General features: G+C 46.6%; 1 protein-coding gene across 9 annotated transcripts in view; it reads right to left on the bottom strand.

Moving 5' to 3' along the window:
- Positions 1-1,839: 1,839 nt before the first annotated feature.
- The window catches only part of NIN (ninein), a 188,166-nt gene continuing 177,135 nt past the window's right edge, over positions 1,840-12,870 (bottom strand). For 8 of the 9 annotated variants that reach the window (XM_060753002.2, XM_067463133.1, XM_067463124.1 and 5 more), the window contains 2 exons: positions 5,783-5,896; positions 1,840-3,689 (listed from right to left, as the gene is read on the bottom strand). In XM_060753002.2, coding sequence (XP_060608985.2) covers positions 3,480-3,689; positions 5,783-5,896 — 324 coding nt within the window. In that variant the 3' untranslated portion in view covers positions 1,840-3,479. Of the gene's footprint in view, positions 3,690-5,782; positions 5,897-10,888; positions 11,557-12,870 lie in introns of those variants that run through there. The other variant, XM_067463129.1, reaches the window with a different exon arrangement.

Below are 12,870 nucleotides of genomic sequence, written 5' to 3'. Positions count from 1 at the left end.
CCCTGCAGCTTCAAAGCCTGGCTGGTTGCTTCCTAGGGGATCCTTTGTTGGAAGGTGTTAGCTGGCCCTCAACTGGGCTCTCCAGGCCACATTGATTAGCATTGCATGGCCTTGTAGCTTCAAAGCCTGGCTGGTTGCTTCCTGGGGAAATCCTTTGTGTGCAGTGTTAGCTGGCCCTGATTGTTTCCTGTCTGGAATTCCTTTTAAAAAAAATAGTGTTGCTCTTTATTTACTGTCCAAGGTGAACTGAACCACCTCAACTGGGCTCTCCAGGCCACATTGATTAGCATTAAATGGCCCTGTAGCTTCAAAGCCTGGCTAATTGCTGCCTGGGGGAATGCTTTGTTAGGAGGTGTTAGCTGGCCCTGATTATTTTCTGTCCAGAATTCGTCTGACTTTTTTAGTCCTGATTTACTGTCCAAGGTGAACTGAACCACCTCAACTGGGCTCTCCAGGCCACATTGATTGGCATTGACTGGCCTTGCAGCTTCAAAGCCTGGCTGGTTGCTTCCTAGGGGATCCTTTGTTGGAAGGTGTTAGCTGGCCCTCAACTGGGCTCTCCAGGCCACCTTGATTAGCATTGACTGGACTTGCAGCTTCAAAGCCTGGCTGGTTGCTGCCTGGGGGAATCCTTTGTTGGAAGGTGTTAGTTGGCCCCCAACTGGGCTCTCCAGGCCACCTTGATTGGCATTGAATGGCCATGCAGCTTAAAAGCCTGGCTGATCACTGCCCGGGGGACTCCTTTGTTGGGAGGTGTTAGCTGGGCCTGATTATTTTCTGTCTGGAATTCCTCTGGGTTTTTTTTTAGTCCTGATTTACTGTCCAAGGTGAACTGAACTCCCTCAACTGGGCTCTCCAGGCCACACTGATTGGCATTGACTGGCCTTGCAGCTTCAAAGCCTGGCTGGTTGCTTCCTAGGGGATCCTTTGTTGGAAGGTGTTAGCTGACCCTCAACTGGGCTCTCCAGGCGACATTGATTAGCATTGACTGGCCTTGCAGCTTCAAAGCCTGGCTGATTGCTGCCTGGGGAATCCTTTCTTAGGAGGTGTTAGCTGGCCCTGATTGTTTCCTGTCTGGAATTCCTTTGTTGTTGTTTTTTTTATAGTGTTGCTCTTTATTTACTGTCCAAGGTGAACTGAACCCCCTCAACTGGGCTCTCCAGGACACATTGATTAGCATTGAATGGCCATTTATTTACTGTCCAAAGTGAACTGAACCACCTCAACTCGGCTCTCCAGGTCACAGTGATTAGCACTGAATAGCCTTGCAGGTTGCTGCCTGGGGGAAACCTTTGTTGGCGGCCCTGATTGTTTCCTGTTTGGAATTCCTCTGTTTTTTGAGTGTTGCTTTTTTTACTGTCCTGATTTACTGTCCAAGGTGAACTGAACTCCCTCAACTGGTCTCTCCAGGCCACATTGATTAGCATTGACTGGCCTTGCAGCTTCAAAGCCTGGCTGGTTGCTGCCTGGGGGAATCCTTTGTTGGCGGCCCTGATTGTTTCCTGTTTGGAATTCCTCTGTTTTTTGAGTGTTGCGCATTTTTTACTGTCCTGATTTACTGTCCAAGGTGAACTGAACTCCCTCAACTGGTCTCTCCAGGCCACATTGATTAGCATTGACTGGCCTTGCAGCTTCAAAGCCTGGCTGGTTGCTGCCTGGGGGAATCCTTTGTTTGGGGGGGGGATGTTAGCTGGACCTGACAAGAAACAAGCACTGCCAGCTAACACCTCCCAGCCTCCCAAGTAATTATGGTGTCATTGTTTTCCTCCCCCCCCCCCCCACACACACATACATACACACGCACCCCACCACGGTTGCAATGATACAACTTAAGGAGGATTGTGTTGGTAAGAGTCCATATATTAAAAGTAGCACATAATGTACATCAACTCCCTCCTCCAACTGAAATGAAATTGAATCAAAGTCGTTCTAAAAAACAGAGAAAGCCACACTGAAGGTGTTAGAAAACAACAACAACACAATTACTGGACATGTTGAGGTTGAGACCGAAGTCAGGGCTGCCCATTTGCTTTGGTTCTAACATGTATGGCATTCAGATTCCTGAGAATCTTCCAATTAATTCAAAATAAATTGAAATAGTCCCTGGAAGTGCTCTAATCAAGATCAATAAAAGTGCTCTTGGGCAAAGGGGGCCAACTTCTGAGCAATCTTGACATTATAGTGTTTGCATGAATACATGGAAGTTGTCATAAACGAAACACAACCACTTGCATCCTACAATGCATCTGCATGGTGCAATTAATGCAGGCTCAGTGCTGTGGAATTCTGGGAATTGGAGTCTGAAAAGGTGTGGAATTCTGGGAGTTATAGTCATATAAGGCAATTATCCTGGCTTCAAACTACAAGAGAGGAGATTCCATCTGAACACGAGGAAGAACTTCCTGACTGTGAGAGCCGTTCAGCAGTGGAACTCTCTGCCCCGGAGTGTGGTGGAGGCTCCTTCTTTGGAAGCTTTTAAACAGAGGCTGGATGGCCATCTGTCAGGGGTGCTTTGAATGCAATATTCCTGCTTCTTGGCAGAATGGGGTCGGACTGAATGGCCCATGAGGTCTCTTCCAACTCTAGGATTCTAGGATTCTATTCTATCCTCTGCCAGAGCGATGCTCGTCACCACACCACACATCTTAGGATTCCATAGCATTGAGGGCCATTAAAGTGATGTCAAACTGCATTAATTCCGCAGTGTAGATGTGACTAGCAGTGGAAACTTTAAAGTGAGTGAAGATGTGTGAGAAATCAACTAATACCAGGACTAGTAGTAGAGGGTGCATGTAAACTGTAGAATTAATGCAGTTTGACGCCACTTTATCAATGACAGTTATGCTCGCCACACGACCAAGAGGTGTCAGTGGACAACGCAGGCTCCTCAGCTTGGAAATGGAGATGACAATGTATGTCTGTGTCCATATCTCTTAAAGGGGATTGGCTTAACTTCCAGTTTGCTAGTAAAACTGAATTACCATGTCTCAAAAATGCTCGCAATGTTCTGCTCTAGCTCCTTTGGAAGCTTTTAAGCAGAGGCTGGATGGACATCTGTCAGGGGTGCTTTGAATGCAATTTTCCTGCTTCTTGGCAGAATGGGGTTGGACTGGATGGCCCATGAGGTCTCTTCCAACTCTGTGATTCTATGATTCTGTGATTTGTAGCTTTGGCATCAACATTTCTGTGCAAGTAGTAATGGCCAAGGACTGTGCGAATGGAGGTCTACCTATGTTTAGTGTTTGAAGGTGCATTGCACTTCCAACGTCATAGCGCTCCTCCTCCAGGTTGAACTCTCCATCAAATGGGGAGTTTGCAGTAAGGCATCCAGGGAGGAAGTTGAGATCGAGATTGAGAAGGAGCCGCCCTGGCACGGATCTAAACCTCTAACATCCCAAAGGCAGCGTTTTCTAAAACAGGCGAAATGCCCAGCATTTCCTCACTAAAGTGCATGGGTTGTGCAGAGTTCGGCAGACGTGTTACGAGCCCAGCTGAACCGTGGACCCCAATGTTGGGGAGGTCAGGTTGCTGACGATCCTGCTGAGGTTGGCAATTTTCTCCTCCAGCAAGTAGTTCTTCTTCTCCACCGTTTGATGCCTCTGTTCCGTCATCTCCAGGGCTTTCAGGAGCTGGGCGTTCTCAACGTAGAGGTCTTTCACCATTTCGTCTGCTTTTCTGTTCTTGGTGAGCTGAAACACAAGAAACAAGGAGTTGTCGCTCAAGCAATGGGACTCTTCCCCCGCCATTTAGGCCGGGACTAGAACTGGGCACGAAGGTTGACCTATGAAGTAGACATGTGCAATTCAAAGGAGCTGGGGATGGTGATGGCCGACAGGGAGCTCTGGCGTGGGCTGGTCCATGAGGTCATGAAGAGTCGGAGACAACTGAACGAATGAACAACAACAACAAAGTACTTACAAAACTAAAGTTCTGGTGGTGAAAACTAGGGGGCGCTGGTGCTTTGCTTCTACAGTGTTGCTAAAGTTCTGGTGGTGAAAATTTCAGAACTCTAACAAAACTTTCAAAATTTCATTATAAATGGCAGTTCCTAATTGTTGTTCATTCGTTCAGTCGTCTCCGACTCTTCGTGACCTCATGGACCATCCCACGCCAGAGCTCCCTGACGGCCGTCACCACCCCCAGCTCCTTCAAGGTCAGTCCAGTCGCTTCAAGGATGCCATCCATCCATCTTGCCCTTGGTCGGCCCCTCTTCCTTTTGCCTTCCACTTTCCCCAGCATCATTCCCTTCTCTAGGCTTTGCTGTCTCCTCATGATGTGGCCAAAGGACTTCATCATTGCCTCTACTTAACCTTCCCTCCAGTGAGCAGTCGGGCTTTATTTCCTGGAGGATGGACTGGTTGGATCTTCTCGCAGTCCAAGGCACTCTCAGGACTTTCCTCCAACACCACAGCTCAAAAGCATCTCTCTTCCTTCGCTCAGCCTTCCCTAAGGTCCAGCTCTCACATCCGTAGGTGACTACAGGGAATACCATGGCTTTGACCAGGCAATGGATCTTGGTTGCCAGTGTGATGTCTCTATTACTATTTTATCGAGACTGGAACTTGCTCTCCTCCCAAGAAGGAAGCGTCTTCTGATTTCCTGGCCACAGTCTGCATCTGCAGTCATTTTTGCACCTAGAAATACAAAGTCTGTCACGGCCTCCACGTTTTCTCCCTTTATTTCCCAGTTCCTAATAGGTTCTGTCATAAAAATCATCAATAATGAAATAATAATGAAATTTTGAAAGTTTTGTTAGAGTTCTGAAGTTTTCACCACCAGAACTTAAATCAAGAAATAGTTTCCTAAGATCTACAGAGACACTCGCTGGAACCCCTCAGCAAGCGAGAGTCCAAAAGTGGCAGGCTCAAACCCAAAACCTCAATCAGTGGCTTATTTATTTGTCGTGTCAGGGAAACCAGTCAAATTATATTACATTTCTAACAGAACAAAGCAAACAAACAGACAAAATACAAAATTTGTGAGTTTGGTAGTTTATTAAATGTCCTTTGACCAGTATCTGGCCACTTGGAGTGCCTCTGGTGTTGCCGCAAGAAGGTCCTCCCTTGTGCATGTGGCAGGGCTCAGGTTGCATTGCAGCAGGTGGTCAGTGGTTTGCTCCTCTCCACACTCGCATGTTGTGGATTCCACTTTGTGGCCCCATTTCTTGAGGTTGGCTCTGCATCTCGTGGTGCCAGAGCGCAGTCTGTTCAGCGCCTCCCAAGTCGCCAGTTTTCTGTGTGCCGAGGGGAGCGTCTCTCATTTGGTATCAGCCATTGGTTGAGGTTCTGGGTTTGAGCCTGCCACTTTTAGACTCTCACTTGCTGAGGTGTTCCAGCGTGTGTCTCTGTAGATCTTAGAAAACTATTTCTTGATTTAAGTCATTGACATGCGGCTGATACCCAAACAGGGGATGATCTGGGGATGTCTCTGCCCAAGGCAATCAGTGGCTGAGACCAGATGAGAGACTCCCCCCTGGGCACACTGAAGACTGGGCGACTTGGAAGGCACTGAACGGACTGCGCTCTGGCACCACGAGATGCAGAACCAACCTCAAGACATGGGGCCACAAAGTGGAGTCCACGGCATGCGAGTGTGGAGAAGAGCCAACCACTGACCACCTGCTGCAATGCACCCTGAGCCCTGCCACATGATGCACAAGGGAGGACCTTCTTGGAGCAACACCAGAGGCACTCCCAGTGGCCAGAGACTGGTCAAAGGGCATCTAATCAACTACCAAGCTTGCAAACTTTGTGTTTTGTCTGTTTGTGTCGGGAGGACTCACCTGCTCTTTCAGCTGATTGACTTTGTCTTGGAGAAGGCGCTTCACCAGCCTCAGCTGCTGCTCCACATCCATCATGCGCCTCTCCATCATTTTTAGCAGCTGCTCCTGACCGCTCTGCAAAGAATCAGAATCAGATTGAATTAAGGCTTTTAAAAACCTAATTTCTTGCAATATGAGCATGGCCCAACTATGGTCAGATGGGAGGAAGGGATGGAGGAGGAGATGGGACGAACACAAAGGGAGACTGGGTTGTTGTAGGTTTGTTGTATGGCCATGTTCTAGAGGCATTCTCTCCTGACGTTTCACCTGCATCTATGGCAAGCATCCTCAGAGGTCGTGAGGTCTGTTGAAACTAGGAAAATGGGTTTATATATCTGTGGAATGACCAGGGTGGGACAAAGGACTCTTGTCTGCTGGAGCTAGGTGTGAATGTTTCAATTGCCCACCTTGATTAGCATTTGATGGCCTGGCAGTTGTTTGGTGTGGCTTGTTGGTCACTTCTGGTGTGAGAGAATTGGCCGTCTGCAAGGACGTTGCCCCGGGGACACCCGGATGATTTGATGTTTTTATCATCCTTGTGGGAGGCTTCTCTCATGTCCCCGCATGAGGAGCTGGAGCTGATAGAGGGAACTCATCCGCCTCTCCCTGGATTCGAGCCTGTTACATAGTGTAATGGGACTCTGGACAATCCTTCCATTGCTATATATGTCTGCTTTCAGTAGGAATAATAAATAATAGGGGCCGCGGTTAGCACAGGGGGTTAAACCACCATCTGGAGAAAATCTTGCCAACCAGAAGGCTGTCAGTTTCAAAACCGCGGTTTGGGGTGAGCTCCCACCATCAGCCCTAGCTAGCCCTAGAATAGGATGGTGAGAGAGCAGAGGGCCTGAGAAAAAAGCCCAACAGTTTGGTGTTTGGCACAGAAAGTGAAAGATCTTGCAAAATTACTTAATGGAGTGATATTAAAGTGCATTAATTCTACAGTGTAGATGTTGGGAGTTCAGCCTGTGATTGTGTTTAATGATCAGGGTACGTTGGATGATGGGAGTGACAATGAGGTTCATGTGGCTAACAATGAGGTTGCTCTAGATGCAGAGAATGACAATGTGGTTCATGTTCAAAGTGAGTCTTCTGATGGGAATATTCCTGAAGGGTTTGGGGATGATGGTCTGTTCCCTGAACTGCTACCTGAGGATTCCCAAGGCCTTGAGCCTGAGAAAGGCTCGGCGTCTGGTCCAGTTTCAGAAATTAATGAGCCAGTGAACAAGAGAAGCGTTTTCACTCAGTAAAGAAAAACAAACCAGGCTCTTAGGTGCTCTGCAGCAGAGACTGATAAGAGACTCAAGGCTGAGAAAAAATCCATTCTTGGCCACCTAAGATATGCAGTAGATTAGAAGGATTAAAGTGTCAAGTACAGAATCTGTAGCCAGACGAAGCAATGTTGGAATTAGGTCAAGATCTCTTCTCAGGTTCCTGGACGCCTTGCCTTGGATAGATTCCTGACTTAAGTGCCTTGTTATTTCATGTGAAAGTGCTTTGTTTGATTAATGCTCAAGTACTTTGGAGTTTGCCTTGGAAATCCCAGTATTTATTTTCATGGTCTTTTATGGACCAATTTTCTGGATTATCTGCTCCTATTTACCTTTTCTACCTATTTAGATTTACCTTTTACTGTGGATTGCTTTTTACGGCTATTGCTTTTAATTATCTTCAATGAACTGCTTGCATTTCACTCAGCTGTGTGGTGTTTGAAGTCAGAGAGTTTTCCTGGCCTGGAGTCCAACAGTAGATAGAATCCTAGAGTTGGAAGAGACCTCATGGGTCATCCAGTCCAACCCTCTGCCAAGAAGCAGGATTATCACATTCAAAGCATCCCCGACAAATGGCCATCCAGCCTCTGATTAAAAGCCTCCAAAGAAGGAGTCTCCATCATACTCCAGGGCAGTGAGTTCCACTGTTGAACGGCTCTCACAGCCAGGAAGGTCTTCCTAATGTTCAGATGGAATCTCCTTTCCTGCAGTTTGAAGCCATTGTTCTGCATCCTAGTCTCCAGGGCAGCAGACAGGAAGCTCCCTCCCTCCTCCCTATGACTTCCCCGCACATATTTATACATGGCTATCATGTCTCCTCTCACCCTTCTCTTCTTCAGGCTAAATAGGCCCAGCTCTTTAAGCTGTTCTCCAGACCCTTGATCATTTTAGTCACCTTCCTTCTCTCGTCTTAGGTTCCTGGATGGATTCCTGACTTTGGATAGATTCCTAAGTTAAGTGCCTTGTTATTTCATGTTAAAGTGCTTTGTTTGATTAATGCTCAAGTACAGTGTTCCCTCACTACTTCACAGTTTGCTTTTTGCGGACTCGCAGTTTCGCGGTTTTTCAATAAATATTAATGTAAAATATTTATTGCAGTATTTTCACTGTTGCGTGGGTTTTTACTCCAAAATGGAGAATAGCCAACAGGAATGTAGGACACAGAGCCGACTTTTCCGGCGTCATCTGCATGGCCAATGACAACCGAGAATCCGGGAGGGCCGAGGGTCGAGCACCGCCCCCTTTTGTGCCTCAGCTAATAGGAACACCCTGAGCCGCTTGAGATGCTACTTTCCAATGTGAGATTGTAAATATATATACCATCCCTACTTCTTGGATTTTCACTTTTCGCGGGTGGTCCTGGAACGTAAGTGAGGGAAAACTGTACTTTGGTGTTTGATTGGAAGTATCAGTACCAGTATTTGTTTTCATGGACTATTTTCCTGGATTATCTGTTCCTATTTAGGAGACTCAAAGCTGAGAATCATAGAATCAAAGAGTTGGAAGAGACCTCATGGGCCATCCAGTCCAACCCCATTCTGCCAAGAAGCAGGAATATTGCATTCAGATCACCCCTGACAGATGGCCATCCAGCCTCTGTTTAAAAGCTTCCAAAGAAGGAGCCTCCACCACACTCCGGGGCAGAGAGTTCCACTGCTGAACGGCTCTCACAGTCAGGAAGTTCTTCCTCATGTTCAGGTGGAATCTCCTCTCTTGTAGTTTGAAGCCATTGCTCCATTGCGTCCTTGTCTCCAGGGAAGCAGAAAACAAGCTTGCTCCCTCCTTGTCCACTTGGGATATACATATATAAAATCCATTCTTTGCCACTTGGAATATACAATACATTAGAAGGATTAAAGTGTCAAGTACAGAATCTGTAGCCAGACGAAGCAATGTTGGAATTAGATCAAGATCTCTTCTCAGGTTCCTGGATGCCTTGCCTTGGATAGATCCCTGAATTAAACGCCTTGTTAATTCACGTTAAATGTTTGATTAATGCTCAAATACTTTGGAGTTTGCCTTGGAAATCCCAGTATTTGTTTTCATGGACTCTTATGGACTATTTTCCTGGATTATCTGTTCCTATTATTTATTTATTTATTTATTTACAGCTTTTCTATTCCGCCCTTCTCCTCACCCCGCAGGGGACTCAGGGCGGATTACAGTGTACACATATATGGCAAACATTCAATGCCAATTTTTGACATACAAACATATACAGACATACACAGAGGCCATTTAACTTTTTCTGGCCGCCAGGGGAGCTGTCGCTTCCATCATTCATCTGCGACGCTGATGAAGCACTTCCGCATTCCCCGCATGCTTCCCTGCTGGAATGCTTTGCTGGAGTCTTCTTTATGGCCTCATAAATCAGTTAATTTAGCCTCCCCACCCTTTAAGGTGGTACCTAATTTTCCTACTTGACAGATGCAACTGTCTTTCGGGTTGCAAAGGTCGGCAACAGGCTACACACAATTGGTTGGAAACCCACTCCAACCCGGTCTGGCTTCGAACTCATGACCTTTTGGTCAGAGTGATCTTAATGCAGCTGACACTCAGCAAGCTGCGCCACAATCCCGGTGCATTTACCTTTTCTACCTTTTACTGTGGATTGCTTTTTACTGCTGCTGCTTTTAATTATCTTCAATAAACTGCTTGCATTTTACTCAGTTGTGTGGTGTTTGAAGTCAGAGGGTTTTCCTGGCCTGGAGTGCAACAGTAGATGCACCCACATGAGGTCAAATAGGGGCATGGGCAAACTTTGGCCCTCTTTCCAGGTGTTTTGGACTCCAACGCCCACAATTCCTGGCCTCAGGCCCTTTCCTTTTCCCCCTCAGCCGCTTAAGCCCGTACCTTGGGAAGTCTGACTTGGTCACAGTAGTCCACGCTCTTGTCACATCTCGCCTAGACTACTGCAACGCTCTCTACGTGGGGCTGCCCCTGAAGACGGCCCGGAAGCTGCAATTAGTCCAACGCGCGGCAGCCATGATTCTAACAGGAGCGGAGCGCAGGGAGCACACAACCCCCCTGTTGCACCAGCTCCACTGGCTGCCGATTTGCTACCGGGCCCAATTCAAGGTGTTGGTACTGGCCTATAAAGCCCTAAACGGTTCCGGCCCAAGATACCTATCTGACCGCATCTCGGCCTATGAACCCACCCGGACTTTGAGATCTTCCGGGGAGGCCCTTCTCTCGATCCCGCCAGCCTCTCAAGCCCGGTTGGTGGGGACGAGAGATAGGGCCTTCTCGGTGGTGGCTCCTCAGCTCTGGAACGCCCTTCCTGTAGACGTTAGGCTGGCACCATCTCTCATGACATTCTGTAGAAAGTTGAAGACCTGGATGTTTGTGCAGGCGTTTGAGTAATTCAGTGCAACTTGGTAATTTGGAACATAGGAACGGAACAATGGACGACGAATTTGGATCACGCTTGGATGATGAGGTGATCAGGGATGGGATTTGTGATAACTGTCTATTGTTGATTGCTTATTAGCTATTAATGGAAATGCGTAATTTAACTGTCATTGTATATTAATTATTGCTGTTTTTATTGTCTTTGCTGTTGGAAACTGCTGTGAGTCACCCTCGGGCTTGAGATACAGCGGTATACAAGAATAGTAAATAAATAAATAATAAATAAATAAGCGGCTGAGGGGGAAAAGGAAAGAGCCTGAGGCCAGGAATTGTGGGCGTTGGAGTCCAAAACACCCGGAAAGAGGGCCGAAGTTTGCCCATGCTTTGGCTACAGCCTAACACCAAAGCCCTGCTCATTGGCAAGACAAAGAGACACACACCGGGATACTTAAAACGTGGATTTTATTTGCCCCATCTCAGCCAACAAAAGTGTAGCTCTTTCCCCATTTAAAAAGTATGTGTATACAATACATCTCGTACAAAACCTTTGTATAAATAGCCCCGTTTTTTCTCCTTCGGATCCCAATATATAAAAAAATCAGTACCCTTATTTTCGTTTAAAAATAGTTATTATACCATTTCGATTTGAGAAGAAAACAAAAAATAGTGTTTCTCTTTCCATACTTTCCCCTTTCCGGATAAGCCATTTTTAAATAACATAAATTAAAAAAATAATAATAACAATTAAGGAGGAAGAAGACTCGTAACGAATATTAAAAAAAAATAATATAGAGAGAAAGAATGCAGTGTGTGATTCTCCTTTTCCTGACACACACGTGTGCAAAGATACGGACACACACACATACGTACACAAATAGAAATTCCGACACAAATAAATAAGCGGGAGGGAGGAGAGGCTTAAAAATAAAATAAAGTGGGTCTCTCTTTTTAAATTAAGCAACAACGACGACAACGACAACAAGATAAAGCGATTTGATCCCTGGGTTTCTCAGCTTATGCCAGTTTGGGTGAGTAAGGAATGAGGTGTCAGAGGTGGCCAATCCGGCGGTAGGAATCGGCATGCAAGGACCGCTGTTGCTCCGGAAGAGAAGCCTGGGAAGAGAAAGGCAAGGAGGACACACTTCACCCACAAGTCTCTGGGAGAGAAGTCAACACAACCAAGTAGAAGAAGAGCACGGCACACGCGCTTGGCAGCAATGCAAACAAGGCAGCCGTGGCAGCCACACAGGGGGTTAAAAAGGAAAGGAAGCCATGCAAAACACGGACGTTTTGGCTTTAAAGGCTAGCGTTGGCTGCTCAACCAAAAACAAGCACAATTATGCAATGGCTTGAAAACATTCCTTGTCAAAGGGATTTAAATGGTTAATGGTTCCGGCCCAAGCTACCTATCTGACCGCATCTCTGCCTATGAACCCACCAGGACTTTGAGATCTTCCGGGGAGGCCCTGCTCTCGATCCCGCCTGCTTCTCAAGCTCGGCTGGCGGGGACGAGAGATAGGGCCTTCTCGGTGGTGGCTCCTCGGCTGTGGAACGCCCTTCCTACGGACATTAGACTAGCACCATCTCTAATGGTATTCCGCAAAAAGGTGAAGACCTGGCTGTTTGTGCAGGCGTTTGAGTAATTTAGTGCAATCTGGTAATGGAACATAGGAATGGAACAATGGACGACGAACCTGGACTACGCTTGGATGATGAGAAGATTGGGTACGGTTGTTTTTCGTAATAATTGTGCATTGTAATTGCTTATTGGTAATTTATGGATAATGTGTTAAGTCAATTGTTATATGTTGTATGGAACCACTGCTGTTTCTACTGTTTTTACTGTTTGTGAACCGCTGTGAGTCGCCTTCGGGCTTGAGATACAGCGGTATATAAGCAAAGTAAATAAATAATAAATAATAAATAATAAATAGAAGTCTTAGCAGACCATAAAATGAACATCTTGGCACAGAGGCATTTAGGACCTATCTGTCTGAACGCATCTCCTCCTATGAAACAGTTAGGATGTTAAGATCGTCTGGGGAGTCCCTGCTCTCGGTCCCGCCGGCCTCACAAGCACGTCTGGCGGGGACGAGAGACAGGGCCTTCTCAGTGGTGGTCCCCCGGCTGTGGAACGCCCTTCCTACAGACATTAGGCATGCTCCTTATTGGCATTCCGGAAGAGAGTGAAGACCTGGCTCTTCGAACAGGCTTTTAACTAAACAGTGCAATTGATTGTTTACTGGAATATGGATTAATGGACAACGAGATCGGATGCTGATTCTATTGATGAGACGTGATGGATTGTTGTTTTGCTGTATTGTTGCATTGATGTTTTTGATTAGGTTCTTGTGGGTTTTTTCGGGCTATAGAGCCATGTTCTAGAGGCATTTCTCCTGACGTTTCGCCTGCATCTATGGCAAGCAT

The sequence above is a fragment of the Anolis sagrei genome, chromosome 1 (assembly GCF_037176765.1).
Source record: "Anolis sagrei isolate rAnoSag1 chromosome 1, rAnoSag1.mat, whole genome shotgun sequence".
NCBI classification, from domain to species: domain Eukaryota; kingdom Metazoa; phylum Chordata; class Lepidosauria; order Squamata; family Dactyloidae; genus Anolis; species Anolis sagrei.
This window is presented reverse-complemented; position numbering and strand designations above follow the sequence as displayed.